Below are 27,897 nucleotides of genomic sequence, written 5' to 3'. Positions count from 1 at the left end.
TTTAATTTCAAGTATAATCAATTATTAATTACTGTAATGAGTGAGTCTGACTGGGTTTACTAATTAACTCATTTAAAAATTATGAATAACCTTTTCATTTGTAATTATTTTCTACATCCTATCATGCTGCAGATAAGAATCGTATCACTTCACCAGCACCGGGGTGGCAGGTGGGTCGGGGGAGGCAAAAACAGGGCGGGAACTTTCTCTGCTATCTGCTCAGGGCTGCCATATCTGGAGGGAACCCTGACAGACCCATTTGACATTCGGCTTTTAGTTTGAAAGTTTCCGTTCATTTGCAGAGACATCTGCAGTTACTTTCCTAGGAAGATGGAAAAATCGCAAGCCAGCATTTACCACCCATCAGGGCTACAGGGCCTGGAATCAAGCCTCTGGGCCATCCTTCCCCGCCCTGGGGGATGTTACTTGGCTACTGTAGCTTGCGAGGACCCTTAAGGATCCCGGAGCACCCTGCCAGAAACAAGATGTGTATTTTTGTCTCCAAAGGACACCTTGCTCAGACAGGTAGCTACTGACCGTGAGTGCCTCACTTTACTCACCCATCCTCCCTGTGAAGGTTTTAAAGTATCTGAATACTCTGCTATTTTTTTTTCTGAAGACAAGAGATCTGTTTGCAGAACAAAATAAGGAGAGCACAACATGAGGGGAAGATTAGTTAAAAGTTCAAACCGTGAAACTCGTACAGCCACAGCAGTAATGCTTTATTTTATAGCAGCTAATTGGTTTTAAAACATTTTCACCACAAAAGACAGTGCGGTGTAGTGTAGTAAAGATAATAGGGGCCACTTTTATTGTTAATAATTAGCTGTGATTGTGTGCTGCCCCCATGCACCTCCTTCTCATAGCACTTTGCCTGTTTCCTTTTTAAGATTTTTTTCTTATTTATTTATTAATGAGAGATACAGAGGGCGGGAGGAGGGAGGCAGAGACACAGGCAGAGGGACAAGCAGGCTCCATGCAGGGAGCCCGACGTGGGACTCGATCCCAGGTCTCCAGGATCAGGCCCTGGGCTGAAGGCAGCGCTAAACCGCTGGGCCACCAAGGCTGCCCTGCCTGTGTTTTCTCATTGGAATCTCCCAATGGCCTTATGAATTATTCTCCCCAATTTACAGATGAGGACACTGAGACCCAGTGAGCTGGAGTAAGTCATCACCCTCACCTGGTAATTGGCAGGACTGTGGTCGACCCAGCCCCAGGCACTCAGGTGCTGGGGCCAATGATTTTAATTTTTTTTTCTCTTTCGAGTTCACAATCTTAAACTTTATATGCTAACTTTCCCATCATAGTAGTTGGTATTTTGAGTTTTTGCTGTGTGACTGGTGTTGGTCCAAGTCCATTATGTCATCTCTCTGAACACTCACAATAATTCTGTGAGATAGGTTTTATTTTCTGTATTTTCTAGAAGAGGAAACTAAAACTCACAGAAGTTAACAACTTGCCAGGGGTCACACTACCAGTAAAAGACATAGGATTTTAAAGGCCTTGCTCTCAGCCACTATGATGTAGGTTCAGGGCTTGAACACATAATGTAGAATCAAAAGACCCTACTCAGGCCCACCTCTATCACCTGCTATGCAAACTTGGGCAAATTGTTTAACTTCTTTGAAGTTCAGTTTCCACTCAGATTCCTTATGGCTCTGATAGTGAGTGTGGCTGGAATGATTACCCCATTTCACACAGGAGAAATTTGTAGCAGTGTGGTTGGAAACATGGGCTCTGAAACTGCTTTCAAATCTCAGTTCTGCTGCTTACATACCTTGTGACCTTATGCAAGTCTATTTAACCTCTATCAGCCTCAGTTTACCCATCTATAAAATGAGGGTAATAATAGTGGTTCCTTCACAGGGTTGCTGCAAAATTCCAGTGAGATCATTTGCACAGGTGTGCCTCGGTGGCTCAGTCAGTTAGGTGTCGGACTCTTGATTTTGGCTCAGGCCTGATCTCAGGGTCATGAGATCAAGCCCCGTGTCGGGTTCCACACTAAGCATGTAGTCTACTTGGGTTTATCCCTCCCTCTCCCTTTGCCCACTCTCTCTCTCAAATAAACAAATCTTCAAAAAAAAAAATTTCATAAAGTATTTAGTCTACTGCCTGGCACTGTAGCACTCAATAAAAATTAGATACTATTATTATAATTGATAGTATTGTTAGCACTGTTAGCATCACGTGTAGAAGAGTATTTGTAAGTCTTGCCTGAGAATTTGGACCAGCCTTGTCTCTTTGCGGTGCCTACGGGCTTTCTGGTCTGTTTTAGTCACAAGGGCAGCTGACAACTAGGGGGACCTGTCAGAAAACATTTGTAGGGACGTCTCGCTGTTCCAGGGAAGCAGCCGCAAGAAGAATCATTACCAAAAAGTGCCTCACGTCATTTCTATAACTAGGACAAAAGTTGATTTTTGCTTCACTGACAGTTGCCTCTATCCAGCTAAAACTGACAGGCTCCCTGGCGTTCTGGATCTCTCTGTGAAAAGCAGACACGGAGTGCCACAGAAAAGCTGCGGATTAATATCTCGAGGACTCTCCAAGCACCTGTCTTGCCCGATAGGCCTTTGGAATAAGAGACGAAAAGGGCTTGCTAATGATACAAAAAGCAGGACTAGCTTTACACTGAAATGGAGACCTGAGGTTAGCCTGGGACGGTGTCTCCTCCATCCTGGGTCCACGTACACCCTGCAAAGAAGGGGCGCCATCCACTGTGATTTCTCTAAGGCAGCAGGGTGTTCTGATGGGAGGAGAGGACTGGATTCAGCCTAAATCGCAGCTCTGCCACTCGCCAGCTGTGTCAACTTTTGGAGCCTTGGTTTCCTCATCTGCAAAGTGGAGAGAATAATAGTGCTCCCTTCGTGAGGCTGTGGCGCCACACGCTAAATGAGTTGTTGAAAACACACTGGGCACAGCACGTAAGAGAGGTCCCTTGCTGGTGGCCTTAGGAGACTGATGATGGCCTACCTTGGACCTCAGTCATCCCAGCCCAGGATGGGGTGGGAGGAGATAATCCCATCAAGTCCTTCCCAGCCTACAGATGGCTGCCTGTAGGAAACTGAACCCGGACGTGAAGGGTGAGGTTGCAGGCGGGGGTGCGCTGGAGCAGCCTCTGCATAACTACTACTACAACATGCTCAACAGTGATGAGGGAGTTTTTTTTTTTTTTTTTTTTTTAAGTAGGTCACATTTTCACCTCCACCAGCAGCTGATTTTGAGTCGAAAAAAAAAAAAATCTGAGCCCTTGGATGAAGCGGTGTTAGTTTCAGGGAGAATGTTGCTAAGTTCAATTGCTGCTTTACATAAGGCAGCTCTGAGAGAGTGCTGCTTGCTGGAATATTGTACTTCCTGGTCTGGAAGAGCCTGGATCATCCAGGTCTTGAGGTTATCTGGGCAGTGTTGATGGAGGTGGGCTGGAGCACTGAGTATGCCTTGTGTAGACCTGTGCGGGCTCCCTCACGACATTTGTCCATCCACCACGCAAACCTGACTTTGGGCTGGCAGCACTTCAATTAGGGGAGGTTATTAGGCATCCCTTCTCTTCAGGGCCTGTTCTCCACTGCATATTCAGTCTCTGGCACAAAGCCGGGCATGAGATAGCTGTGCTCAGTGAGAGTTGGTTGAGTAAAAGACCTTGCAAGAGGGTAAAATCTGCCAAGGGGTATTCTGAGCAGAAGAACAAGATAGGCAACGGCACGATGGCAGAAATGTGCGTTGTGTGCCTGGGAGCTCAGGTGCAGGTGAAATGGACGTGAACTGAGTGGAGAGATTAGAGCCAGAAGCCAGGGTGACTGGGCCCCGCCTTCCCTCAGTTACCCGCACCTGGTTTTGCCCCACGCAGTCTCATCCCAGGTTCCATCTGCATCATAAAGCACCAGCCTGTTGCACTTGGGCCTGGCTGTTATTAGTGAGCAAGACGGCTCATTTTCCCTCCTTTCGCTTCGACTTCACATCAGGCCTTTTGGATAGAAGCCATAGATTTAGCTTTATAGCCCAAAGAATGGGAAATGGAGATGATTGAACTTGATCTTTTAGGGGGAGGAAAAAGTGATAAAGATACAGGAGCCTGTATTAAAGCTTTTCTCTCCGAGATTGATTCCTTCATGCTGCTCGGTGGGAATTGTTAATAGCAAGATATATATAGATTGTTCTCTTTCTAACAGACCTCAGACAAATATCCTCCAACCCCCCAAAATGAGGACTTCAGGAGCCCAGCATGGCTGTCTGCAGACATCTGAAGTGCCACCATGCAGGCGAGGGGGGTGGTTTGCTCTGTGGCACTGCCAAGGCCAGAACCAGGCCCTCAGGGTGAAGACGGCAGGAAGGCGGATTAGGGCTCTGTGGGAGAAGGCTTGTCTGACAAGACAGCCGAGTGTCTTGTCAGCTGAGTGGAGTGGGGGCTGCTTGTGTCTAGAATGGGAGAAGCAAGGCTAGGTGCCCAGACCCTATAACCCAGTGGATCTTGTTTGTATCGACCTTCTGCCATGACTTTGCTGTAGTATGTGAGCAAGGACTGAAGCTCCTCAAGGTGACTTTCCTCATCTGTCCTGGTTCTCAGCCTCTGGCAAACACTCACCCATTCCCTTTTGGTAGTATGGTTTTTCAGAAGTGTAGTAAAGAGGTGATTTACTTACTGGATTCAGAATCAAACTCTAAGATATGAAAGGGTTGAGAAAACTAAGATAGAATTCAGAATTCAAGATGGCAGGGCAAACAACAGAAACATGCTAGGGTTTTTTGTGTGTTGTACTGGATCTTCTGGAAGGATAGCAGTGAAGGGCCTCCGTGCAGCCGGCATGAATGCACAGGTTTATGTTCTTCTGCCCTTTTTATGGACCATTTTTTTTTCTGCACACATTTTTAAGCATTGATACAGTTCCCATTCTCATCAAGTTGAAGAGTTCCATCATATTTGTGCCATTACTGTATCATCACAGTCCTGTTTCTAGCTGTTCACTATTATAAATAATGCTTCCATGAACATCTTTGTACATCCTGCTCTGTTTTCTCTTCTTTCAATTATTTTGTTCCAAAAGAAAGACTTATGGGTCATGAGGGGTACACAGTTTAAAGCTCTTGTTACTCACTGCTCTGCAGAAGGGTAGGACTGAATTCCAGGGTTCCTAACAGGTGCCCAGTTTCCCCACAGTCCCACCAGTGTGAGGCTTTGTGCCTGACCTCAAGTAAGCTGGTTCAATGAGTGGGTGGCAAAGGATGTTACAAGTGGTTTTGAGACGCAGAGAAGCTACAGGGGTCTTCATTCTTAAAGGGATTTCCACCCCCTTTCTTTGCGTCAGTTCCTTTCTGAGAGCTGAGCTCACACATCCCTTCCCCAGTGAAACTCCTGACCTCCTCCCACTAAGTCAGGACCCTAGTTATATGCTCTTCTCATGCTCATGGTGCTGACCACAACTGCAGCTGACCATCATGTTATGGATCCGTTCGTGCCCATGCCTACTGTTAGACTGTAAGCTCCATGAGCCCACAGAGTATTTCCGTCTTGCTCAGTGCTGCAGCCACAGTTTCTTGTACAGGATCAGCACGACGTAGCATGTGTTCAGCAAAAGTCTGTTGAAGGAGAAGAAGTGTGGGCAGGGGTGGCAGGAAGGTGTCCAGGCCAGAAGCTAACCACTGTTCCAAGGCATGGAGTGGAGGGAAAGGAGAAGATAGGCCTAGAGGCATATGCTCACACAGGGAACAGAGAGGGAAAGTCTAGAGGCGAGGAGATCATATGAGACAGAAAACTGGCTACTGGAAGCTGAGTGGGGAACACTCCTGGCCCTCCTCTGCTCCTGGCTCGCTCTGAGCCTCCACTTCCTCGCTGGGAATGTCAACAGAAGGCTGTTGGAGGGAGGCTATTTAGCAATTGGGCACCTAGTTCTTTCTGGTCAACGAAATCTTCTTTCCTTCTTCTTCTGGCAAACAAGATGTGTTAAATTTGAGGGCCAAGCAGTCCTGAATTTGGAAATGTTGTCTCAGAAAAGAGTTGAGTTGACTAGTATAATCATGTTTTGTATTATGCAGCAGCTCTTGCACTTGACCCTGGCCCCATGGGTGGTTTCAGGGCCCCTGGAGAGGCAGTATGGCCATGGTCAGTTAATAAGTAACCCCAAGGGACACCTGGGTGGCTCAGTGGTTGAGTGTCTGCCTTCGGCTCAGGGCGTGATCCCAGGATCCTGGAATTGAGTTCCGCATCGGGGTCCCTGCAAGAAGCCTGCTTCTTCCTCTGCCTATGTCTCTGTCTCTCTCTGTGTGTCTCTCATGAATAAATAATTTTTTTTAAATCTTAAAAAAAAAAACAAAGTAGCCCAACCCTTCATCCAGGGTGCTCTGTCCACACCTTCACCCTGGAAATATGGAAAAGGAGTCAATTTTACAGATTTTTAGCATCCTTGGAAAGGATTTGTCCCCCACATCCCTATCTTTATTCTAGACTAAGTACTGTGAGATAACAATTTAATTGCACTTAGGTGCAGAGAGAAGGCAAGAAGGGTCTCCCTGATGGCTGTTGTTGCACCACCATGAATACTGAGCTTGTGGAGAGGACAGGTGCACAATCAGGGCTGTGATTGGGACTGTAGACGCAGGACCCCAGTGAGGAATCAGAGAAGCAGCTCTTCGTTGTAGGGAACAGGGAGGGGGGCAGAGGAGGAGAGATGGCTGTACAAAGCACACTATCAGTAAAACAACAAAATCACAGCTAAACAGCTTCATCCTTTAAAGACAGCAGTATAGTTAATAGCAAGAACACAGACTCTGGACAGAATGAGGCCTGCATTCTAGCCACAATCCATACAAGCCTTTCATCCCTCTGAGTCTTGATTTTCTCCTTGGTAAAAATTAAATTACTATCTAAGCAGTGTTTTGAGTGTTACGTGAGAAGGCCATCTGCAAAGGGTCCAGTCCATGGGTGGCCCATAGCGGGTATTCATATAATGTTGTTTGACCCTTCTGGGCAGCAGGATCACCCAGAGGTTTTAAACCCTCCTGAGAGGATTCAGCTGCCAAGAACCATCCCCAGATGCAGGGATTTCAGGTAATCTGAGATTAAAATAAGGCGCTTCCCTAAACTCAGGTTTGAAAGGGCAGAGTGTTCAAAGAGCCTGCCTGCCGGGTTGTGTCCTGGGCTGTGAGGGACGGACAAAGCCAGATAAACTAGCACCAGTGCTTTGAGTCATCCTCAGTTTTGTGGCAAGCCAGATGTGTAAGGAGTTGATGGCAGTACTAGATAGATGATAAAAGCATGTTACTGGAGTTTGAGCCTTGTCCCTGTGGGAGCCCGAAGGAAAGAGCAATTCATTCTAAGCAAGAAGATCAGATAAAATTTCCCCAAGGCATTGAACCTTGTAAATCAAGTAAGATATTGAAAGAGAAGCTACGAATGGCTTTCTGGAAGATGGAACAGCCTCAACAAAGCCAGAGGATGGTAGATGGAAGCATTGGCTACCTGAGGTGCCTTTGTCAGAAGACCGTGTGTTAAAATGTCCACTGGTGCATTTGACTCACCTGCCGGCCTCAATCTCTATTTCACGAAGACTCCTGAATGTAGAAACACAGAAACCACAATGACCACAGGACACCGGCTGCCTTCCCCCTTAGAAGAGAGGCTGTATGAGGCCACTGCATAGTAAATATTTTACCTTCCTGTGAGGCTTTCAAACCCATTGATCCTCTCCAGCAATCTGTGCACAGAATAGAATTCCTAACTGCATTTCCTTGTCCTGCAAGCCCAGATGTGGGGAGTGAGGTTGGCTCCCATTAAATAGCTTGTCCAGCTGGAAAGAGGGGTAAGTAAGAGAACTGGGCCTAGAAGCCAGATTCCGATTTCAAGTCCTCTGTTCCTTCTATAGACCAAGCTGCCTCTCAGAGTTTCACCCTGATGTCCTCCTCTATGGCTGTGCTGCATACCTGGGGCTCAGAGCAAAAACCAGGGCCTTTGCCATCTTGGCTGTGGCTTGCCTCTGCCTCTGCCCCTAGCTCTCCTCCCTCGACCTTACCTGATGTACCGTTACCATGTCCTGGCACGTTTTGAGTGTTACATGCATTTTCCCATTAGATCTTCTCAACAGCTTACTTATCCAACAGGTATTCGCCAGGTAGCAGCCATGTGCCAGGTACCATTCTGTTTTCATTTCCATTTTATAGATGAAAAACTGCTGCCCAAGCAGGTTAAGTCATTTGTCCAAAGCCACATCACTGGAAAGAGAGGGAGCCAGGCCTTGTCCCCTAGCACCGGCCCTCTTCCCACTGTGCTCTTCACTCCCGCAGCTGGGGTGGGTCTGGGACAGTGCACCTGACCAGAACTGCTGAGAGGATGCAGGGAGTGCCTTACCAAGCAGAGAAGCTAAATTACTTTCTTATGGAAACAGAACTAATGTCCACCTGTCCTGAGCCATGCCGTGGGCCAGGATTGCCATGTACCTGTGGCACTGAGTAGCTCTGTGACTTGTACCAACATGCTTCAGGACTGGAGAGACCAGGAGGCTCAGGTGACCTCAAGGGGTCTCAGTACGCATGACTCACTGAGCCCCAGCCCCTCGTGCTATCTGATTCCGCTGTGCTCCAGGTTTCATCTGGCCTGAGTCGATTGTCACTGATATAACATTGTGCAGAAAGCTCTTCCTGCTGGGGTATGGCAAGCAGCTACATTTATCATCCCTTCTAGCTGGAGTTAGCTTGTTCACAGTCTGCAATGGGGAAAGAGGGAAAAGGCCAGTATCATTAATTGCACCGTGGCCTCCATTTCATCCCAGTGTCCTCGGTTTTACCGGCCGGGCCGCCTGTGGAACTCTACAGCAAGACCTAGTCTTTGGGCTCCCGTGTCTGTCTCAGCCTCTCTGTGCCTCTGGTTACATGAGCGCACTCATTACTCCACCCAAGTGTGCATGTAGAACTGGTGTTTGAGGGGAGATGAAGTGGAAGGTGGCAGAGGTTAAATGAGGATTTTAGAAGAAGTAGCGTTTGCGTTTATCTGAGAACTGAACACTTTTGCAACTCGCTGACGTCTTTGTGTGGTGCACCGAGTCCATTACGTAACACTGTTCATATACCAGATGGTGTAGGTCTGGGGCGGCACTGGATGCTTCATTTACAAATCTTTGCAATAGTCCGTGTTTTAAACTTGGAGTGTTCTTTCTTTCATTAACTTTGAAGCACCATGATCAGAATGCCGTATATATTTAGTGTACTTCCTAATCTATAAGGGACTTTCATTAAATGTAATTCTTACAAGAACGAGGAGATGGCTTTGTATTACTTCCATTTCTCTAGATGAAAACACCATAAGTCAGAGTGGCTAGGTGACTTATCTGCTGACACATAGCCAATATGGGCCAGAGCTGGGATCCTGGCTGTCTCTACAGATCTGCTCCACTGAGTACACAGGTGGACAGCAGAGCCAGCGAGGGATGAGAAGCACATGGACACGCATTGTCAGGGCAGTGTGTGTGGGAGAGGGACTGAGATCATGATAAGGGCCTCAGGCTGGGCAGGAGAGGACAGAGGTCATCTCTGGCTCAGGATAATGAAGGTATCTACACAGAAGAAGGTGATACTTGAAGTAGGCCTTGAAGGGTGGGAGAAAGTTTTTTTAAACAAGAAGGGCAGTGGCCATTCCCACATTAGAGACATTGCATCAGCAAAAGCTTGGAGGCTGGATGGACAGGTGTATTCAAGGGATAGGAGAAATCACAAAGGCTCAGACTCCAGAGCAGAGAGCAGTGAGGCATGTCAGATGCTGCGCTCAACAAACACATACAATGATCTTGGAAAATTGTGTCTGTTTCAAACAGATATGACCTTAAGTTTCTGTCCTCAGGAAAATCGTGCCAACAGAATTTGAGCAGTAAGTCTGGTCCATATCAAGAGATTTGCCCTTTTTTTTATTCTTTCCGTTTTTGTCATTTCCACAGTTGTACATCTCATCAGAAAGGCAGCATGCATAATGGTTAGCAACAGGTTCAGGACAATCTGGGTTTGACTCAGATCTGAGGTTATTCTCTGCTCTTATTAAACATGTGATCCTTGGGTAAGCTGTTGAATCTCTTTGATCCTGTTTCCTCATCTTGCAAGTGAGGGTAGTAATACTACCTACCTTGTGGAGCTTCATGCAGATTAAATGATAGTGTGTTTATAAAGCACTTCATGCAGTGCTAGGCACAGGATAGCCTTCAGTTAACAATAGTGGCTCTTGGTTTTATTTTGTTTTGTTTTGTTTTTTTGGATGTTGTTGATGTTGTTTTTAAGGACTTCATTTACTCATGAGAGACACAGAGAGAGGCAGAGGCATAGGGAGAGGGAAAAGCAGGCTCCCCATGGGGAGCCCAATGGGGGACCTGATGCTGGGACCCCGGGATCATGCCCCAAGCTAAAGGTAGACACCCAACCTCTGAGCCACCCAGGCATCCCTGACAGTGGCTCTTGTTCACTTGACCATCACCATCATCACCGTGGTGCCCAGAACTCTGTGCTGCCTTAAACTTCCTAATTGAAGGGCTCAACCAAACCAGAGGTCTGTGTATATCAGAGAAGGAAAAAGGAACTCACATGTATTAAGTGTCTTACTCTGTGCACAGATGAGGGCAGGGAAACAGGAAACAGGAAATGTGGTGTGATCCCAAAGAGCCAGAAATCGCCCACCCTGGGGCAGAAGACTGGGAAGCTGGGGGAGGTGAGGTAAAAGAGTGACATCACGCACTCTGTTCTGTGAGATTTTAAAATGCTTTTTCAAAATGCTTCTTATTATAAAGTAATATTATCCCAAGCTACAAATCTGCGTGGCAGGCTCCACGTTAAGCAGTCCGCCCTCATTCCTCTTGCCAAAGTGAATGTTCCAGAGGGAAAAGACCTATCCTAATAATACATACACAAATTAAAACTCCATTTAGAGGTACTGTGGGAACCACCTTCTAATTGACTTTGATCCCAGAAAAAAAAAAAAATCCGTTAACACAGTTGGTATGCCAGAGGAAATCAGGAAATGGGAGGGTTGTTCTGTGGAGCCCTGTGACAGTAAGTCCTACTAGTGATGGAAATAGAGCCTTGGTGACAAGACTTTCTTCCTCCTGGAGCTCCTGAGCCTTAACCAAACCCACGTTGTCCTCCTGTCCCCTGGGACAGTTGACTTCGAGAAGGAGCTAGTGATGCCTCATGCAGGAGAGGCAGGTCTTTTGCTAAATGGAGTCACCTTCATACAGAAAAGCTTTAGACCACCTGTGAGTAGTGTTGACGCTCACTGGGATGCAAGTTCTGCAAAGACGGGAGACTGCAGAGATTTCCGCCAGCCTTTCCCCTCCTCTTGGGAATGGCAGGCACTTCCCAAAGCCTGGTGCTGTTCTGCATGTTTATTCTGATCAGGGCTAACAGGAAAACTGTCCTGCGCCTCCCTGACAATAGTCTGAGAAATACCCAGGATTTGTTTTCGAGTCTTGGTGCTGCCATGATGAATGGTGCAATCCGAGATCATTCTGGAGCTCCGGCTGTCTGGAGATACGAGATGAGACTAATGTCTATTTTGTCACTGTGTTCTGAGGTGCCTAATTTATAACAAGAGTTACTAGTAATATCTTTCGTAAAAGTTGTGAGATTAAATGATACAACAAATGTGAATTCTCCAGCATTCTGTCATGCATGTGGTGCAATTTTGGTAATTGGGAGCTGTTACTCTTTTAATGATAATCCTAATTGTGTCTGCCCCCTTTGTTTCTTCCCTTTTTTCCTCACTCCCTTGGGCGTGGTGCCAAGGGGCAGAAGTGAAAGGAATAATCCCCACCCTGAAGGGAAGGCCTCATGGTGGCCTGATGAAGCCTGTCCCAGGGGTTCGTTCCCTTTACATAAGGCTCAAGGGTAGGACTGACTCCTCTGATCTGGGAATGCGGTGCCTGATGGGAGAACAAGCCTCCAGGATGGTTTTCCTGCTCTTACAGGATTTCCTGCCATGACTTAGCAGGAAGAGCTCTGAACCAGGAAGCTAGGCACCTGGACTCTGTGCAGTCCCAGGCTCTGCCCAGAGGCTCTAGCCAAGTCTGGGTCTCCTCTGTGCAGTGATTCAGGGCCAGATCCCTGTGACTGTAAGTTGCATCTTAGCAACACCCCCCAACACTGCAGCAACACCTTGGGTTTCTCAGCTCTCTCGAGAAAAACCACTACCTCACTTTTGCAGGGAAAACCTCACTATACAGTTACAATGATGAGGATGACGATGACGATGATGAAAATGATACGAACAACTATTTAAGAAGATACCAAGCGCAGTAATCTCATGCAATATATTCACAACTCTCGGAGCCAAGGATCATTGTCACCATTTTAGAGATGAGGAAGCGGAGGCCCCAAAGAGTTAAATAACATCGACTGCCTCACATCACTGTGAACATGAGGACCAGAGAAGGAACACAGGGCTGCCTGTGCTCATGACCGCTGCACTTCTGTGCCTCCCGTCTCCTGCACTCAGGCAGCAGCACGTCACTGGGAGTGAGGCAGGGAAAGCTCAGAGAAGTGGGTTGATATCAGTCCAAGGGTTGGTGGAGGTGACCAACTCCTAAATTAGTTATGTATAGGAGAGGTCTCAGTAGAGCCTACTGGGTGAAAGGTGTCCAGAAAAGACAGCTTTCTTATTCTATTACTGCAATAATGACAGTTTATTCTATACAAATTAGATTCCAGCTCTGATTCCCCCACAACTTGCCGTGTCACCAGGTTTTTGGTGCCCTCCAAATATATTGCTATTTCTCCTCTGCATTGATGTTGGGAGTGCCTGTTACCCACTTCTGTGGCTGGCTGCACTTAAGCTTCTTACATATGCCCAATACTGCCCCCTACACACACACACACACACACACACACACACACACACATACACACACACCTTGATTTACAGAAATATTGAACAGCTGCCAGCAAACTCTTCCCCACAGCATTACATGGAGCAGAAAAATGATTAACTGCACCAGAGTCTATTCTCCAGAAAACACTTAATTTGGGGGTGAGAGACAGTAACCCTGATTGTTGCAGTCAGGTTTATCCAGAGACAGGAAGAAAAGCAATATATTTACTTGATTTAAAATTAGCCCCACGTAGTCACCAGTGGGATCCTGTCAGGTTTCTTTACAGAGATTCTGCTTTTAAAAACTGTTTTATCCATTGGGCAAATATCTCTAGTTCCTATGCCCAAAGTCTGTCAGCTAATGGAAGCATGATAGAAAAGGGCCCTCAGTGTGAAGAAATTTGCAGTTGGCATGGAAAGGGAATTAGGGAGATATGCAGAAAGAAGAAAAAGGTGATATAACAGAGCTGACTTAAACACATTGTCCAGCAGACAAGCAGTTAGAAAAATCAATCTAGCAAAATGACGAAGATGAGGACAGCTGCCGCTCGCTGAGCTCCCACTGTGTGCCGGGCACTGTTCTAAGCAAATTACATGCATTATTTCATTTAATCCTTTGAGATCAATCCCACTAGCTTCATTTTATAGATGAGGAAACTGAGACTCAGAGAGGCAAAATAATTTGCCCAAAGTCATGAAACCAGTAAGTGACCTGGCTCTGAATGCATGTACATATGATCTTGACCATGGGCATTAGCCATGCCTCCAGTAGTCAGTATGTGGAAGGCCGGGGGCCCCATGCTTTGTCCCTGAGAAGAACTCCCCTTTACAAACTCTCTCCAAAGAGCAAACCTGGCTATGCTCTCAAGAGAGGCTTTGCCTTGAACTATCTTTAATTTTAACTTAACTTCAGGCATTGTAACTCACTAGCAAGGCAGTGTATCAGGACAAGAGCCTGGACTTTGGGACCAATCAGATCTGGGTTCAGATATTTTATCACTTCCCATCTGGAAAGTGTCTTGGGCAAATCATGCAGCCTCTCTGAGCCTCAGTTTTTTCATCATAAGATGAGAATAATAGTAATGTTTTCAAGGTTTATGTAAGGATTGAATGAAATATATAATTCCCCTTGCTCAAGTGTCTGACATACAGCATGTGTCAGACACTTGGATCTCCTCCCTGGGCACTGTCACCCTTCTTTTCTACCTGCTCCTACTGAGACTGCATTGCAGAACTTCTCCTTTAATGTAAAACAGCATTAAAGTGAGTTTGGAAATGAGGAAAGAACGTTTAGCCATAATCCTACCATTATAACTCCAAGTCTGATGTCATTTTTATGTATGTCTCTCCAGATTTTTTTTCATATGCATATCTGGTTTTGCAGAGATTCAGTCAGCAAAAGGTACAATTCCATGCCCTGCCTTTTTTTTCTTAATGTTGTATCATCAGCATTTGCCCTCATTGCTGATGGTCATAGTCATTTTTGTATAATGATTGCGTTGCATTCCATCTGGTCCCCATAGTATAATTCAGCTAAATGGCTCTATTTTTACACATCTCGGTTTCTTCCAGTTTTTCTGCCCTTGCCCTGCAGTCTAGGCCCCTGTGTACTGAACGTCTGGGTTTGGAACCTGTGGATGTTGTTTGTAGCTTTGTAGCAAAACCAGGAATAGGGCCTGGAGAATGAATCTCTGTCCCCTTGTTGCTGTTGTTTCATGTTTTGGGGGTTTTTTTTGTTGTTGTTTTCCCCATGTTAGGACCATCATCCAAGAACTCCAATGACTTATAGTTTACAGAGATGACATTATTTATTTAAAAAAAAAAAAAAAACAAAAAAACTGAGCACTAATATAAAACAGAAAAGTGGGTAGCCGCATAGCTGGGTAGGTTCCAACTCCCTTTTGAAACCAGAATTGCCCATTGAATCAACAGTTCCTTGTGGTTGTAACCCTCTCTAGTCACTACCTGGAGCGGCTAATTTACAGATGCAAGTGGGTTCGTGCATTAGATTTTTGGAAGGAAAGGAAGCGTGCACCGTGACAGGGAAAGCTCCGCTGTACTTACACTGGCGACTCCTGCATAATGACTTTGTTAATTGCCTCCTGCTGGCTGGGTGCTGGGGGGGGGTGGGTGGCGGTGAGGCTTCAGTGTCTGAACCTCTACTGAGCGTTTTTTCTTAAAAATGTCAGGATGGAGCTTGCACTTTCTCGGCCATCGCTTATGTCTTGCTGGGCAGGAAAAGGCAACTAGAAAATGTCAACCCTGGGATCAGATTGACCAGAGCTGAGGGAATAAGAAACTCCCCCCCCACCCCCAGCTCTCGGCTTTCAGAAATCATTAACATTTCAGTGTGGGTGATCCTGTGAACCTGCTACCTTTCCACAGCCTTTTTCTGAACTCTTTAGCATCTTTTCACCTTTTCATGGAATTACAAAGTAGTTTAAAGGGAAAACCAGTATTAAGTTTCTTATATAGGTCACTTTCAGCATACTCGAGAGTTTTGCACAGTTATAAACACAAACCACAAAGTGCAATTTAGATAATCCCATGGTATACATTGGTGGTGAGTGGTTACCATTAATTCCTCAGGAAACAGAATATGATGATTATAACTTAGATTTTTCAGTGGTCTGGTTGACCACTGGTCTCCATCCTCTAGAGCAGGCTGAAGGAAGCTATTTATACTTCTTAGCTTTTTCAGATTCATGGCTGTTAATTTCAAACCCTCTGGATAGGATGCATTGACTGCCATATGCAACTTTAAATTCAGGTAGCTGTGGGCCAAGAAATAGTTATTATCACCCATGGTCCCCCCCAAACATTAATTTCAGCTATTTTTGTGTGGTGCTTTTGTTGTGGTGGTGGTTTTTTAGGTTTGTTCTTTGTGATGGTTTGGTTTGGTTTTTTGCTGGTGGCTTTTTGTTGCCCATATTTTAACTTATATTTAAAGTCAAACAATGGAAAAGAGGAAACTTGGATTGGGAACACAGGCTCCTGACTTTGAAACTTGCCTTGAACTTATACTAGTGCCTGTATTTATATTGGCAACTCTTGCATAATAACTGTTAATTGCCTCCTGCTGGCTGGGTGCTGGGGGAGGGGATGAGGCTTCAGTGTCTGAAAATTGGGCATTTTTCTTAAAAATGTCAGGATGGAGCTTCCACTTTCTCAGCCATCTCTTAGGTCTTGCTGGGCAGGAAACGGCAATTGGTGGTGTTGGGTAACTTACTTTACCCCTCTGAGAAAATTGGAGTATGTCACTATAGCTTGAATATTATTTCATTTTCATTGTGTATGTTCTCCAGTAATAATTTTTCAACCTATCTTTACGTGAGGATTAAACTGGATAATATAACATATTCAGCATGTAATACAAGTGGTGTCTAAATGGGGTCTCTCTAGATCAGAGAGGGGCCCCCAACTGTGGGGCGACAATCAGGTGGAAGCCAGATGGACTCACCTGAAGCAGAACAAAGGTGGTAAAAGTTTATTGAATATGCAGCAAGGGAGCGGTGGACAGGATAGCAGAGCAAGGAGGCAGTGGGTGGGGGCTATATTTAAAGGGGAAAGGTGAGGAGGTATGGCGACGGGTGGACGTTTCCCTTTATGGTTACTGTGCCTGGTTGTAAGTAACACCTTGGTCAGTTAGGGCCTATGAATATTTTGAGGTGGGCTGCCTGATGGGCCTCTTCTACATTCTATAGTTTAAGGCTGGTTTACCTGATAGCAGAGCCCACAGTTCACACTCACATGATTCCATGTTTTTTGAGTAGCTATTATGATGTTGATTATTTTCAAGGAAAAAGAAGAGCGATTGCTTGAGCTTCAGTGTTCCTTGGACAGTCTGTGGCTGAGCATGTGTTATATGCTTTGGGAAGAGGAGAGCAAAGCAGATTATTCCTCCCCCTCTTCTGTAACCTGGGACTATAGAATCAAACACCCACCAGACAATACAGTAAAGGAATTGAGGGCCCTCTAGCATGACTGTATTCAAGACCCTGGATCAAAGAGTAAGGGTCCCTTCTGTTTGGGCTGTAAAATGACAGTGACTGGCTGAACTATCTCTGCATCATCCCACTTCTCTCTCTTAATACTACCTTCCACCTGGCTTTTAGGAGCCGGGTCTTGGTCCCCCATGCTCACCTCCCAACTTCCAAGCCTTCAAAACTGTTTTTGGATAACTGAGCCTTCCAAAACAGCCCATGTTTGAGTGGGATCCAGAACTTTGCTTCCCTGGGTGGTGAAAAGGAGCAGAGGGAATGGCCAGCCTCCCAGCTGTAAGAGAACTCTGTGATTGTGGGTAGTCGGGGGCAAGGCCGAGAAGAAGGTTGAGGTAAGCCCTCTTCCTCCTCGCACCACCACCCCCTCAACCCCACCAGCTGTGGGCTGTCCGGCCCTAATTCACTTCCTTGGGATGCCAGGTCTTGTGATCATTTTCATCTATAACATTTTTTCCACCAGCTTTTCTTCCCCCTCAGCGTATTTTTTTTAAGCAAGGACTTGGTTTTGCATCTTGTTAAAAATAAGAGAAAGCTTTGACAATAAAAATGTTTCTCTTCACGAAGCTGTGAGAGTTCTATTCATTCTGGGATTACTTAATTCTCATGACCTTTAACAAGACAGCACTTTTGCACAGTTAGATGAGATAATTGATTCTAATGGGGAAAGAAGCACTGTTCATTTAACTGCATGTATCTGCGTTGTCCTCAGTTCAAACAATTTCTCCATTACCTTTGGAGTTGCCAATATATAGATTAAAACAGTAAGAAGGTAAGCAGAAATGTGAGCTAATTCAGCCTTGGAAAGAGCAGAGTTTTCACTTTTTTCAGACAAGTTAACTTTTATTATTATTGACAACTACACAGAGATAGCCAAGAGCAGGGTAAAATACCTCATTTAGTGCACAGGACCTAACATGTGCTCAAAAAATGTTAGGTGCTCTCTTATTATTACTATCAACAGTCTGAATATAATGGTTATAAAATACAGCCAACAATAACCAAAGAGAAAGCAAAAGGCAGATTCCATTTCTGTTACAGAGCACCCCCTCCTGATGAAATCAAACTTGTGTGTATTCCCTGGGTGGCTCGTGTTTGGACTACAAGTCAGAAGGATGTGCTGTTCTGGTCTCCTTTACACAGTTATTTGCATCTTGAAGGCAGCCACACAGCCCCTCAAGACCCCCATCAGTGACCCCTTCCACAAGTGGACAAGCAACAAAACTCTCCGTCCTCCACACAAGATCCTCAGTAACAGGCCTTGGAGGTTGCTCCATGTGTGAGAGGGCATGTCTGTTTAATGCCCCCTTGCCTTGCTAGGTAAAGCTAGAGGGTGGAGCCTGGGCTTCCTGCCAGAAGGACTGCTGGTATCTGATTTCAGAGTTTTTATAGCTGTGGGTTCTAGTCTAGACTGTGCCACGTGTGAGCCATTTAACTTCCATATGTTCATCAGTGTCATTGTGTCTTAGTTTCTTCATCTGTAAAATGGGGTTATTAATACTCACCTTTCAGGATTTTTGTGAGAATCAAAGGAAATACCATGTTTACTGCTCTTAGCACAACACCTGGGATGCGGTAGGCACTCAATAAAGCATAGTTTTATAAGTATCTTAGTTAACCGTCTGAGCCTTAATGTGCACACCTGCAAATTGGGTCTGGCCGGGCTGCCTTTTAATGATTAGATGTGATGTTTACAAACTTCCCAGTGCACTTCCTGGAATGCAGTTGGTCCTCAATAAGCCTAATTCTTGTGGGCTTCATATCTCTGTATATCCATCTCTGTATATCTGGCCCTCTTAGTGGGTTGGTCACCCCCCCCCCCCCCCGGGCCTTCTAGTCCTTCTGAGTAGATTTGGCTCATTATCTGTCTTCCCTACTTGACCATGAGCTCATGGAAGCAAGGGCTGTCTGATAACATCCTGGCTTTTCAGAGTCAGCCATAGGTCCTGGTATATGGAGTGCGCTTCTAGAACATGTTCATCATTACGACAAAGGAGTGATGTTGCATACAGGATACTGTGGGAGTCAGGGACTGGAATGCTTAACTCTGTATGTGAGGAATCAGAGCAGGCCTCCCAGAAAAGTAAATAGGGACCATTGACAAGTCTTGAATCCTAAGACAGGATTTAAGCAGACATTTTGTACTGGATTACAAACCTTTTTGGAAACAAGCTTCCTAGCCTTTTCAAGCATTGTCTATGTTATGTCCATTCTTATCTCTTCTAGATTGTTGCACAAGACTATTTAGCAGTTGCTACCTTGAAAAAAATGTTTTTACATTTATTTTTATTTTAAGATTTATTTATGATAGACACAGAGAGAGAGAGGCAGAGACACAGGCAGAGGGAGAAGCAGGCTCCATGCCAGGAGCCCGACGCAGGACTCGATCCAGGGACTCCAGGATCGCGCCCTGGGCCAAAGGCAGGCGCCAAACCGCTGAGCCATCCAGGGATCCCCGAAAAAAATGTTTTTAAAACAGAAATACATGTACATGCTACAAAATAAGGACAATAGGTATATAGTGAGAAGCAGATCCCTCTCCCATCCCTAGTCCTTACCATCTATCATAGGATGCACCTGCTGTAACTAATGTCTTTCATATCCTTCAGAAATATTCATATATGAAGGGCTTTTTTTAACCCAAAGATAGTATTTCAGATACACTATTCTGCATGTTACAATTTCCTTTCAGAAAAATACAAAGAGCCTCTATGCACTTTTTATGGTTGCATAATATATTGTGCGAAGGTAACCTATCTAGCCCCTTATTGATGGACTGGTTTGCAATATTTTGCTACTACAAACAATGCTGCAGTGCTTAACCTTGTATGTACATCATTTAGTATGTATGTGAGTATATCTTGAAGAGAAATTTCTAGAATTTTCTAGAAACCCTGGGAACCTTTAAGTCCCAAGATAGAGAGTATGTGTATTATAAATTTGATAGCTTTTTTCAAATCGTCCTTCATAGGGTTTGTACCAACTTATGCTCATGTCAACAAAGAATGAGAGTGCTTATTTCCTATTCTCTGTCAATGCTGTATAATTTTAACCTTTTTTATCTTTGCCAAAGCATATGTGAAAAATAGTATTTCAAAGCTTAACTTACATTTCTCTTATTATGAGTGATATCAAGAGCCTTTTCATATGATTGAGAGCCAATTGTATTCTTATTCTATAAACTCTCTGTTCACAGTTCATATCATATGCCTCCTGAGCAGTTGGATTTTGCTTATTATTTGTAGGAGTTATTTTTATATTAAGGAAATTAACCCCTTATGATACAAGTTGCTAACTTTCCCCCTAGATTATTTATCTTTTGAAGCCAAAGGCCAAGGCTTCATAAAACCCCTCATCCTTGCCCCTCTCCCAGTTCATCCTGACTTGAAGCTCTCCAGACCTCAAGGGCACAGTGTGTGCCCTGAGCATCTCCTTGCCCAAGTCACCTGTATAGGGCTTGGCACTGCCAGAGCCCTCTTCAGGGGCTGCTTGTTGAACTGAGTTGAACTGAATTCCTGCATTCCCACCCCACCTGCCCTCCCCTGTGGCTTGGGAGTTCCATTTCCACCTCCAGCAGAAAAAGATGACTTTTCTCATTGCTCACCACAGCCATGCACCTGTTTGGCCTAAACTGGCACCTGCAGCCGATGGAGGGGCAGATGTATGAGATCACGGAGGACACAGCCAGCAGTTGGCCTGTGCCAACGGACGTCTCCCTGTATCCATCAGGGGGCACTGGGTTAGAGATCCCTGACAGGAAAGGCAAAGGAGCCACAGAAGGTAGGGTTGCTGTGTTGTCCGTGTCGTGAGTCTTCTGTGTCTGCCTTTGAACCGAAGAGATCTTCATTATGCGTGCCATGTGCCTGCCTCACAGCTCCACGCTCTGGCACTTCCTCCATCTCTCTGCACTCCACGCCGGCTGCCAGTCCACCTGTGTCTTCATCTCAGTTCCTTGTCACTGTGAGCTCATAGCGGGGCTTGGGTGGCACTCATGGTGCTCAGCAGTATCCCATCTCATGCCTTGAGGGAAGCATTATGGGCTTTCACACTGCTGGGGTGGCTTTGTGTGGGATAGAGACGAGCTCTTCTGGAACAACCTCATGGGGGTGGACAAGCCTCACCAGGAGCGGGGTGTGGTAAAGTGGGTAGATGGTATGTTGTCATTGAAATACCCTTGGACCCCTGTGGTGTAATGGAAACACCAGTTGGGGTATTTTAGCATTTACCAACCATGTGGCCGTAAGCAAGTCACTTAATTTTCCTGACCACCAGTTTCCTCATTGGCAATAACAATAATCATTAGGGTTTGTATGGTTTGTTTGTTTCAAAGCTTTATGTCAAGGGCATCTCACATTTAATCCTCACAGAGATCCTGTGAGATAAGTATAATTATTTATACCCATTTTAGATGGGAAAACAAAGGGTTACATTAATTAAGTGACTGGACCAGAGACACAAAGACAGTAAATAATGGAGCTAGGCCTGTGAGCCCAGGTATGGATGACTTCAGAGCTCTTGCTGCCTCCAAAAATTGTTCTGACTCACCCAATGGTTACAAGACTCTGAAGGAGATATAGATGAAAAATCCCATTGTACAATGAGACACAAATATTTTTCCATCAGTGATGGAAGTGGTGACATTTGGAGTTTGTCATTATTAATTGGGACATTGGTAACCTATGTTTTGAATTTCTTAAGGGTCTAACATGCCACTGACACAGATTCTTTCACTCTCAGCCAAGAGTGGCACAGACTCACAAAAATGGTTATAGGAAAGATTACTGAGCTAATGGGCCAGTCTCATTATCATTCTGGGTGGCATGAGCACTCCTCTCCTGTACCTGCTGTGCCCTGCTTTATCTCTCAGATGTTAACCTGTCAGCCAAGTGGTCATATCTGCCTCCAACCTTTACTGCTTACCTCTTCTTTCCTCTCATCTCAGTTAACTCTGGGGTCATAGCTTCTCTGTCCTTTTAAGGATTTGCTTTCCAGGAATCAGTTTGGTTAAAAGGGTACCTACCATATGCTTGGTTGAAGTAGCTACTCAGGAATGCCAAATGACCCTGAAGGCCAAAATGAACTCTATTTTTTTTTTTGCATGTCATCCTTGCACAGGGGCTATGCTAATATTCTCTGTATTGTTCCAATGAAACCAACTCTTGACCTATGGTCATCTATAAGAAAGTAAGAATGGGAGCATTTCCATGGAGCCAAATTAGAACCTCTGCCTACTTTTTCTAGGGGCAATTCCAGTCTTCTCCTTTACAAATATTTTAAGACTTGAAACACTGAATAATGTATGTTTTCTTTGCCCTTTAATAGGATATAGAGGGAGCATGGATGGGGCCACGGGAAGAACTCTGGGTTAGGAATCAAGAGTCCTGAGTTCAAGCCCAGCCACTGCCATTTGAGTTGGCCTTAAGCAAATCCCTTGAAAGACTTTCTGAGCTTCAGTTTTCTTCTCTCTAAAAGGAGCTTATTGAGCTAAATTATCTCCAGAATCCATTCTAAGTCACAAGTCCTACATATGAAATTGGTAATAGAATCATCAGACCAACCAGATGGTTCTTCAGAATCTATCGCCCGGTCAGCCCTGTCCATGGTCCTGCCTGTCATATTGTGATTCCCTTGTCAGTTTATAGTGTCAGATGCCATACATGAATACCATAAATGTGGACAGTCTTTAGATCAGCATGTACAGATGCAGATTTAAGATATGTTTAACCCTCAAGGCATTGGGAAAAGGTCTCATTTAGCAAAATGTATTTTCTTTCCTCCATGATCTCTATCAGACATTCTCTAAACAGGAGTTGGATCTATCTGAAATCTCCCATTCTAATGAAATTAGTTTGTGGGATTTTTAGGTTTTGTTTTGTTTTACCCAGGGAGCAGGAGGTGCAGATAAGAGACAAAATAAAATTGCACAAGCTTATTGGTTTACTTTAATTGGAGTATTTTTGCTTAAAGGGATTATCTGTCATTACTAATGCAAATGGAAATCCTGTTTACAAATCCCTAAAATGCAGCACAGTGCTGGAAAGTGGTCAGCATCAAAAGCAATTACTGTGACAAAAAAATACATCAGTCTGAAAAAACAGAGGACAAAGCTTCCTACAGTTTATATGAGACCACATGGTTCTTAATTTCTTTTGCCCTGGTCAAACCAATCTCTACACAGTTTATGTTTTTAATTGTAACGTTAAAAATCTACTTCCTTAGACATATCTCAAGGGGAAAAGTCTTTAATGTGAGTGCATATTTCCTTTCCCTTCTGAGGGTATCAGAGGAGAGCTGATTCCAAAATTAAGATTAGAGCCTCGGTTTACAGAGATGGAAGAAGCTATATGACATGATGGAAAGAAGATAAACGAGCCTTAGAGCCAGACTGTTGAGGGTTTGCATCCTGGCCCCGACATTTATTGGCTTTGTTAATTCATGCCAATTACTCCATCTCCTATGGCCTTTGCTTCTTCATCTGTGAGAACAAAGGATGGTAACATCTGTCTTTTCAGACTGGTGGTGAAGAGGCATTCAACAAGTGGACTTCTTCTTTCTCATCCATGCAAGTCCATGTCAGTTTTTAGAATCTCAGAAATCCAGACTAAGTGATACTTCCCCCTCAAAGATCTTGCAAATTATTGAGGCACTTTTGAATATATTAAAAGGATATATATTCTTTAATTATACAAATGAAACATGTAATGAGCCCAGTATTTTAAATGATCATCATGTCTTTGAGAATAAGTGCAATGTACACTGTATTTTCAAAGTGGCTGTTACCATTTCAGGGTGTCATGGGACGGAAACCAAATATGGCAGCTTTTCGAAGTAAAGCCATAAGAACTTATGTTATGCATTAATAGAAAAGAGGGGGGAAAGCATTGAATAAACAAGCATTTCTGATGGTTGAATTGGTGGGCTTAGGGATAGCATTTTCTTCTTTCTGTAGTGAAATCAAAATTGCCCATCAGTTTAAACCATGCAAATTGCTGCACGCAGGCTCAGCTGGGCTCTCCAAAATGGAACAGCTTATTTTGATAACCAAATAAATTTCCAACAGTTGCTAAGGAAACTAAAGGATTCTTTGTGCAAGTTATTGCATTGAGAAGAACCAGAAAGGTGGGGGGGGGGGATGTTAGTTGATTAGGAATTTAAAACCTGTGTAGATGGATCTCAGTTCAGGAAAGTGAAGACTATGACTGGGAAGTGCATGGAATTTCAGTTCTTCCAAGTCTCCCTTGTTTGGCCAAGCCATCCAATCATTTTAAGCGGTTCATTGAAAAATTTATTTTATAGACATGATTGCATATTTGTACAGCAATGCTAGAGGAAGCCTGAATCTGTGTATCTTTAAAAAGAACAGGACTGTTACCAGTAAAACTTGCCCTGTGAAACCTGATCTTGCTGTTGGGGGTTCCTAATTCTTGGTACTGTTTGTTACATTTCTGGGAGGCCCCACAAATTATGCAGTGTCCTTTTACATCTGGTGGGGGGGCCCACAGATTATGTAGTGTCCATTTAGAAATGTCTTGAGACACCAGCCCTTGCCCTTTACCCCTGAGTCCTATTTGTGGGTTCCTACTTCATAAAAATTGTCAAGTTTCTGTACCCCATGATGCTCAGTGGCCTTGGATCAACCTGGCCCAGCCTTGATGGTTAGCCTGCTGAGACTGTGAGTCAAGTTGGACTCTTGCTCTTAAAGAGTCAGTGCACTCTACCACCAATGAGGGTGTCTTTGAAAAGTTTTAATTAACCATTTACCAAATTAATGCTTTAAGAAGCCATATTCTAATAAATGAAGAGAAACCCCAAATGGCTTTATCTCTGAATGGTTTCCTTAAGCATTCTGAGCCTCAGTACATACATTTATTAGTGTGAGAATTAACTGAACCAATGTACATAAAGGGGCCCAGCATGTAGTTAAAGGAATAAATGACAGCTAATACTACTACTACTAATACAACCACTTCTACCATTATAACTATTAGTCCTACTACTGTTATTACTGTTGTTATTGTCATCATTATTATTTTCCAGAATATGAGTAGGGATAAAAAGAATTTTATACACAGGGCTTCCCTCCCCCAACTCCCTCCACCCTCTCTCATTACTCTACCATTGGTTGGTCTTGCTGTGTAGTGGGATAGTTTCTATCCTAGTGCTCACAGCTTGGTGCTGAGAATTAAAAACAAAGAATCTTAGGTTGTAGGATCTGGAAAGAGGAACAGGAAGGAGTGAGTGTGGCTTCACTCTGAACAAGTGCTAGCCCAGCCAGTCTCATGCCTCTTTCCCATTAGTCAGAGGTGCTCAGTGGGCTGTAGCATTTCCACCTCCAAAGTCCCCTTTGTATAGACTGTACAAAGTCTATGTACAGTCCAGTGTGGGTACCATTGACAACCAGAGTAGAAGAATGATAAAGCTGAAATCCCTAGATGGGAATCCTCTTTTCCCTTGAAAACATTGCCTTTAGGCTAGGTGACTTAGCACAAAGGTCACGTTCAAAGTGAAGCCTAGGCCAAGAGAATCAAGGTCCTGGTGAAGGATATGCCCTAGAACAGAATTTACTCTTTTTCTTTGTATACACACCAATGATAATTATTTCCTACCATTTTGACCCACATTGGTGAAATACTAGAATGCTAGAAAAGAATATTCCCCCTTTTATTACTCCCTGGGGTAAGAGCCAACTTATTTATGCCTCTGAGGCCTGCAGACCTCTGGAGAGAATCTCTGGGCTGGCCTCTGACCTGTGAGGCTCAGAACTTAGCTGATAGAATGTCTCCTAAAAACTTGCTCACTGGAGGGGAAAATGAAGCAGGCAGGGTGCTCCAACAGCATGCCAAAATGTGGGGGAAGCTTTCATTATTTATTCTCAGACATAGGTATTATTTGAATGCAGACAATTCTGAAATCCCATCAGCTCTGACTCCCACCTACTCACAAAGGAAATGAGTCCTTGGAATTAGCAGTCTCGGGCTTATTTCTATGCAGTTTCTAAGAGGAAACTCATAGTTCTGCATCCTTAACAGAATTACAAGCTAAAGGGTATGCTCTTTTCTACCTAGAATACAAAAGAATTGTGGTATTGGGAGCCCCCAAATCAGATAAGAATGTGAAAGTAGTTCTCTTCCATCCTAATGCTTTGCGGATTTGGCTTCTGTCTTTGAACTTTGAACTACAGTGTGGTGGTTTGCATGTGTCTACATTTTCAAGGTAAAAGTCTGGGGCACATTCCTTCCATAAAAGAATCAAACGCAAGCTCTTTCCCATGCTAATGACAAAATACTAGTGGTGCTTTTATTGAGAGCATGCATTTTAACTTTTTTGTTGGTGTATTTTTAATTAAAATAACATTTAATGGTTGGAAGCTAAAAACCTGATGTTTCTGCCTAGGAGTTTATAAAGGAATGATAACATATGGAGAAGTTTAACATTTAAATTGAATTTTATTATTTAAAACAGTAAAATATTTTATGACTACAACAATGCCCTGCCAAGCTCCATTTCAGCATCAAATGTGCTTTGTAAGGAATCTTACAAAGCGAGGGGAAAAAAAGACATTTTAATTTCTTATTCCCCAAACGCTCTTTATAAAAAAGTTCCCACAAACGTGTTTTCCTTACAAATGGATTCTTGTTCTCTGAAAGTGTCTCTTCAAACATCTCTAACGAAATAACAAATCTTGGAACTAGGATACCCAGGGGGTGCTTCCTTATGACCAATAAGATGTAGTCTACTGGCTTGAGTTTGCCTTGTCAATGTCCTAAAGGTGGTCTTCTAACATCCCTGACACCTCCTTCTGTCCTCTCCCAACTCCTCAGAAGGCTGATGTCTGGTAGGAAGTCAGGTTTATATGTTTCACATGTGAGTGTGCCTAATTACTAGATATGGGAAGTTTGATAAGCCACCTTCCTTCCTGGCACTTCAGGTGCCCCCAGAAAGCTGTCACTCTCCTGATTGGTGACGGAAGTGGGCAAGGAACCATATTTTTTATTCCAGCACCCGTAACCTGCAGAGTCAGGGACCTGGGTTGAATTTCTAAGTGTTACTTAGGCTTTGTGCCTGAACTTGAGAAAATCCCTCAGCTTTACACACCACCCCCGATTTTAGCACAAAAATGATAGAGACCTCCATCCAAGACAAGCATTTTACTTCCCTCCAGAAGTACCCCCTTCTTCATCTTCCCCAACCATACTCCTGCTTCCGACATAAACCCTCATCTATATATCTTAGCCTCAGAATTTGGTTTCCAATTATACATAAACTAGTAAACTTGTAAAATACCTCTTCCACTCAGATCATGCTTCCCACTGCTGGGAAACCATTCTGAATTGGAAATTTAATAACACCTTGTTCGCACTAGCCTTCCTATTTTAGCATGCCTGCTTTTACACGCACACACACACACACACACACACAGAGTATTCTCATGTGACCACAAATGATTATTTTGGGGATCAAAATATATCTTAACAAGCTGTGGAATTATGCAGTATACAGATGGCCCTTTGGGAGGACCCATACTGCTTTGGAAGAATGCATATTTTTAGCAGAACAATTTGAGCATCACTGAAAAAAAAAGAGTCCTGGATGTTCTTACTCCTCAATGGGGAAGGGGGTTGGGGGCTGGCAGGGAAACATCATAAAGAGAAGTGCAAGGCACATGAGAGTCCTGTTGTTCAGGGGCTCTGACCCCTTATTTCACTTGTGGCTAACTGTGTGCCTTTGTCTTCCCTTCCCTGTGTCTTGGTAGGAAAGCCCAGTAGTTTCTTTCCAGAGGACAGTTTTATAGACTCTGGAGAAATCGACGTGGGGAGACGAGCTTCCCAGAAGATCCCTCCTGGCACTTTCTGGAGATCTCAGGTGTTCATAGACCATCCTGTGCATCTGAAATTCAATGTATCTTTGGGAAAGGCAGCACTGGTTGGCATTTATGGCAGAAAAGGCCTTCCTCCTTCACATACACAGGTAACTAGAATGCCATTTCCCCTGCTGATCTCTGGGGGCTCCTACCTCACATCTTAACCTCGAGTCAGGAAGTCTAATGCTTACACCTGGAGCCTTATGTTTGAG

General features: G+C 44.3%; 1 protein-coding gene and 1 non-coding gene across 6 annotated transcripts in view; one reads left to right on the top strand and one right to left on the bottom strand.

Moving 5' to 3' along the window:
* Positions 1–27,897, top strand: part of TENM4 (teneurin transmembrane protein 4) — a 2,813,748-nt gene that overhangs the window by 2,599,159 nt on the left and 186,692 nt on the right. For all 5 annotated transcript variants that reach the window (XM_072794810.1, XM_072794811.1, XM_072794814.1 and 2 more), the window contains 2 exons: positions 20,434–20,604; positions 27,578–27,792. In XM_072794810.1, the coding sequence (XP_072650911.1) occupies positions 20,434–20,604; positions 27,578–27,792 (386 nt within the window). The remainder of the gene's footprint in view (positions 1–20,433; positions 20,605–27,577; positions 27,793–27,897) is intronic.
* Positions 21,896–21,998, bottom strand: LOC140615680 (U6 spliceosomal RNA). The gene has a single exon (XR_012016163.1). It is a non-coding gene; the product is annotated as a U6 spliceosomal RNA (small nuclear RNA).

The sequence above is a fragment of the Canis lupus genome, chromosome 23 (genome assembly GCF_048164855.1).
Source record: "Canis lupus baileyi chromosome 23, mCanLup2.hap1, whole genome shotgun sequence".
NCBI lineage: Eukaryota > Metazoa > Chordata > Mammalia > Carnivora > Canidae > Canis > Canis lupus.
The sequence above is the reverse complement of the archived record's forward strand: the minus strand, read 5'-3'. Positions and strand labels throughout refer to the sequence as shown.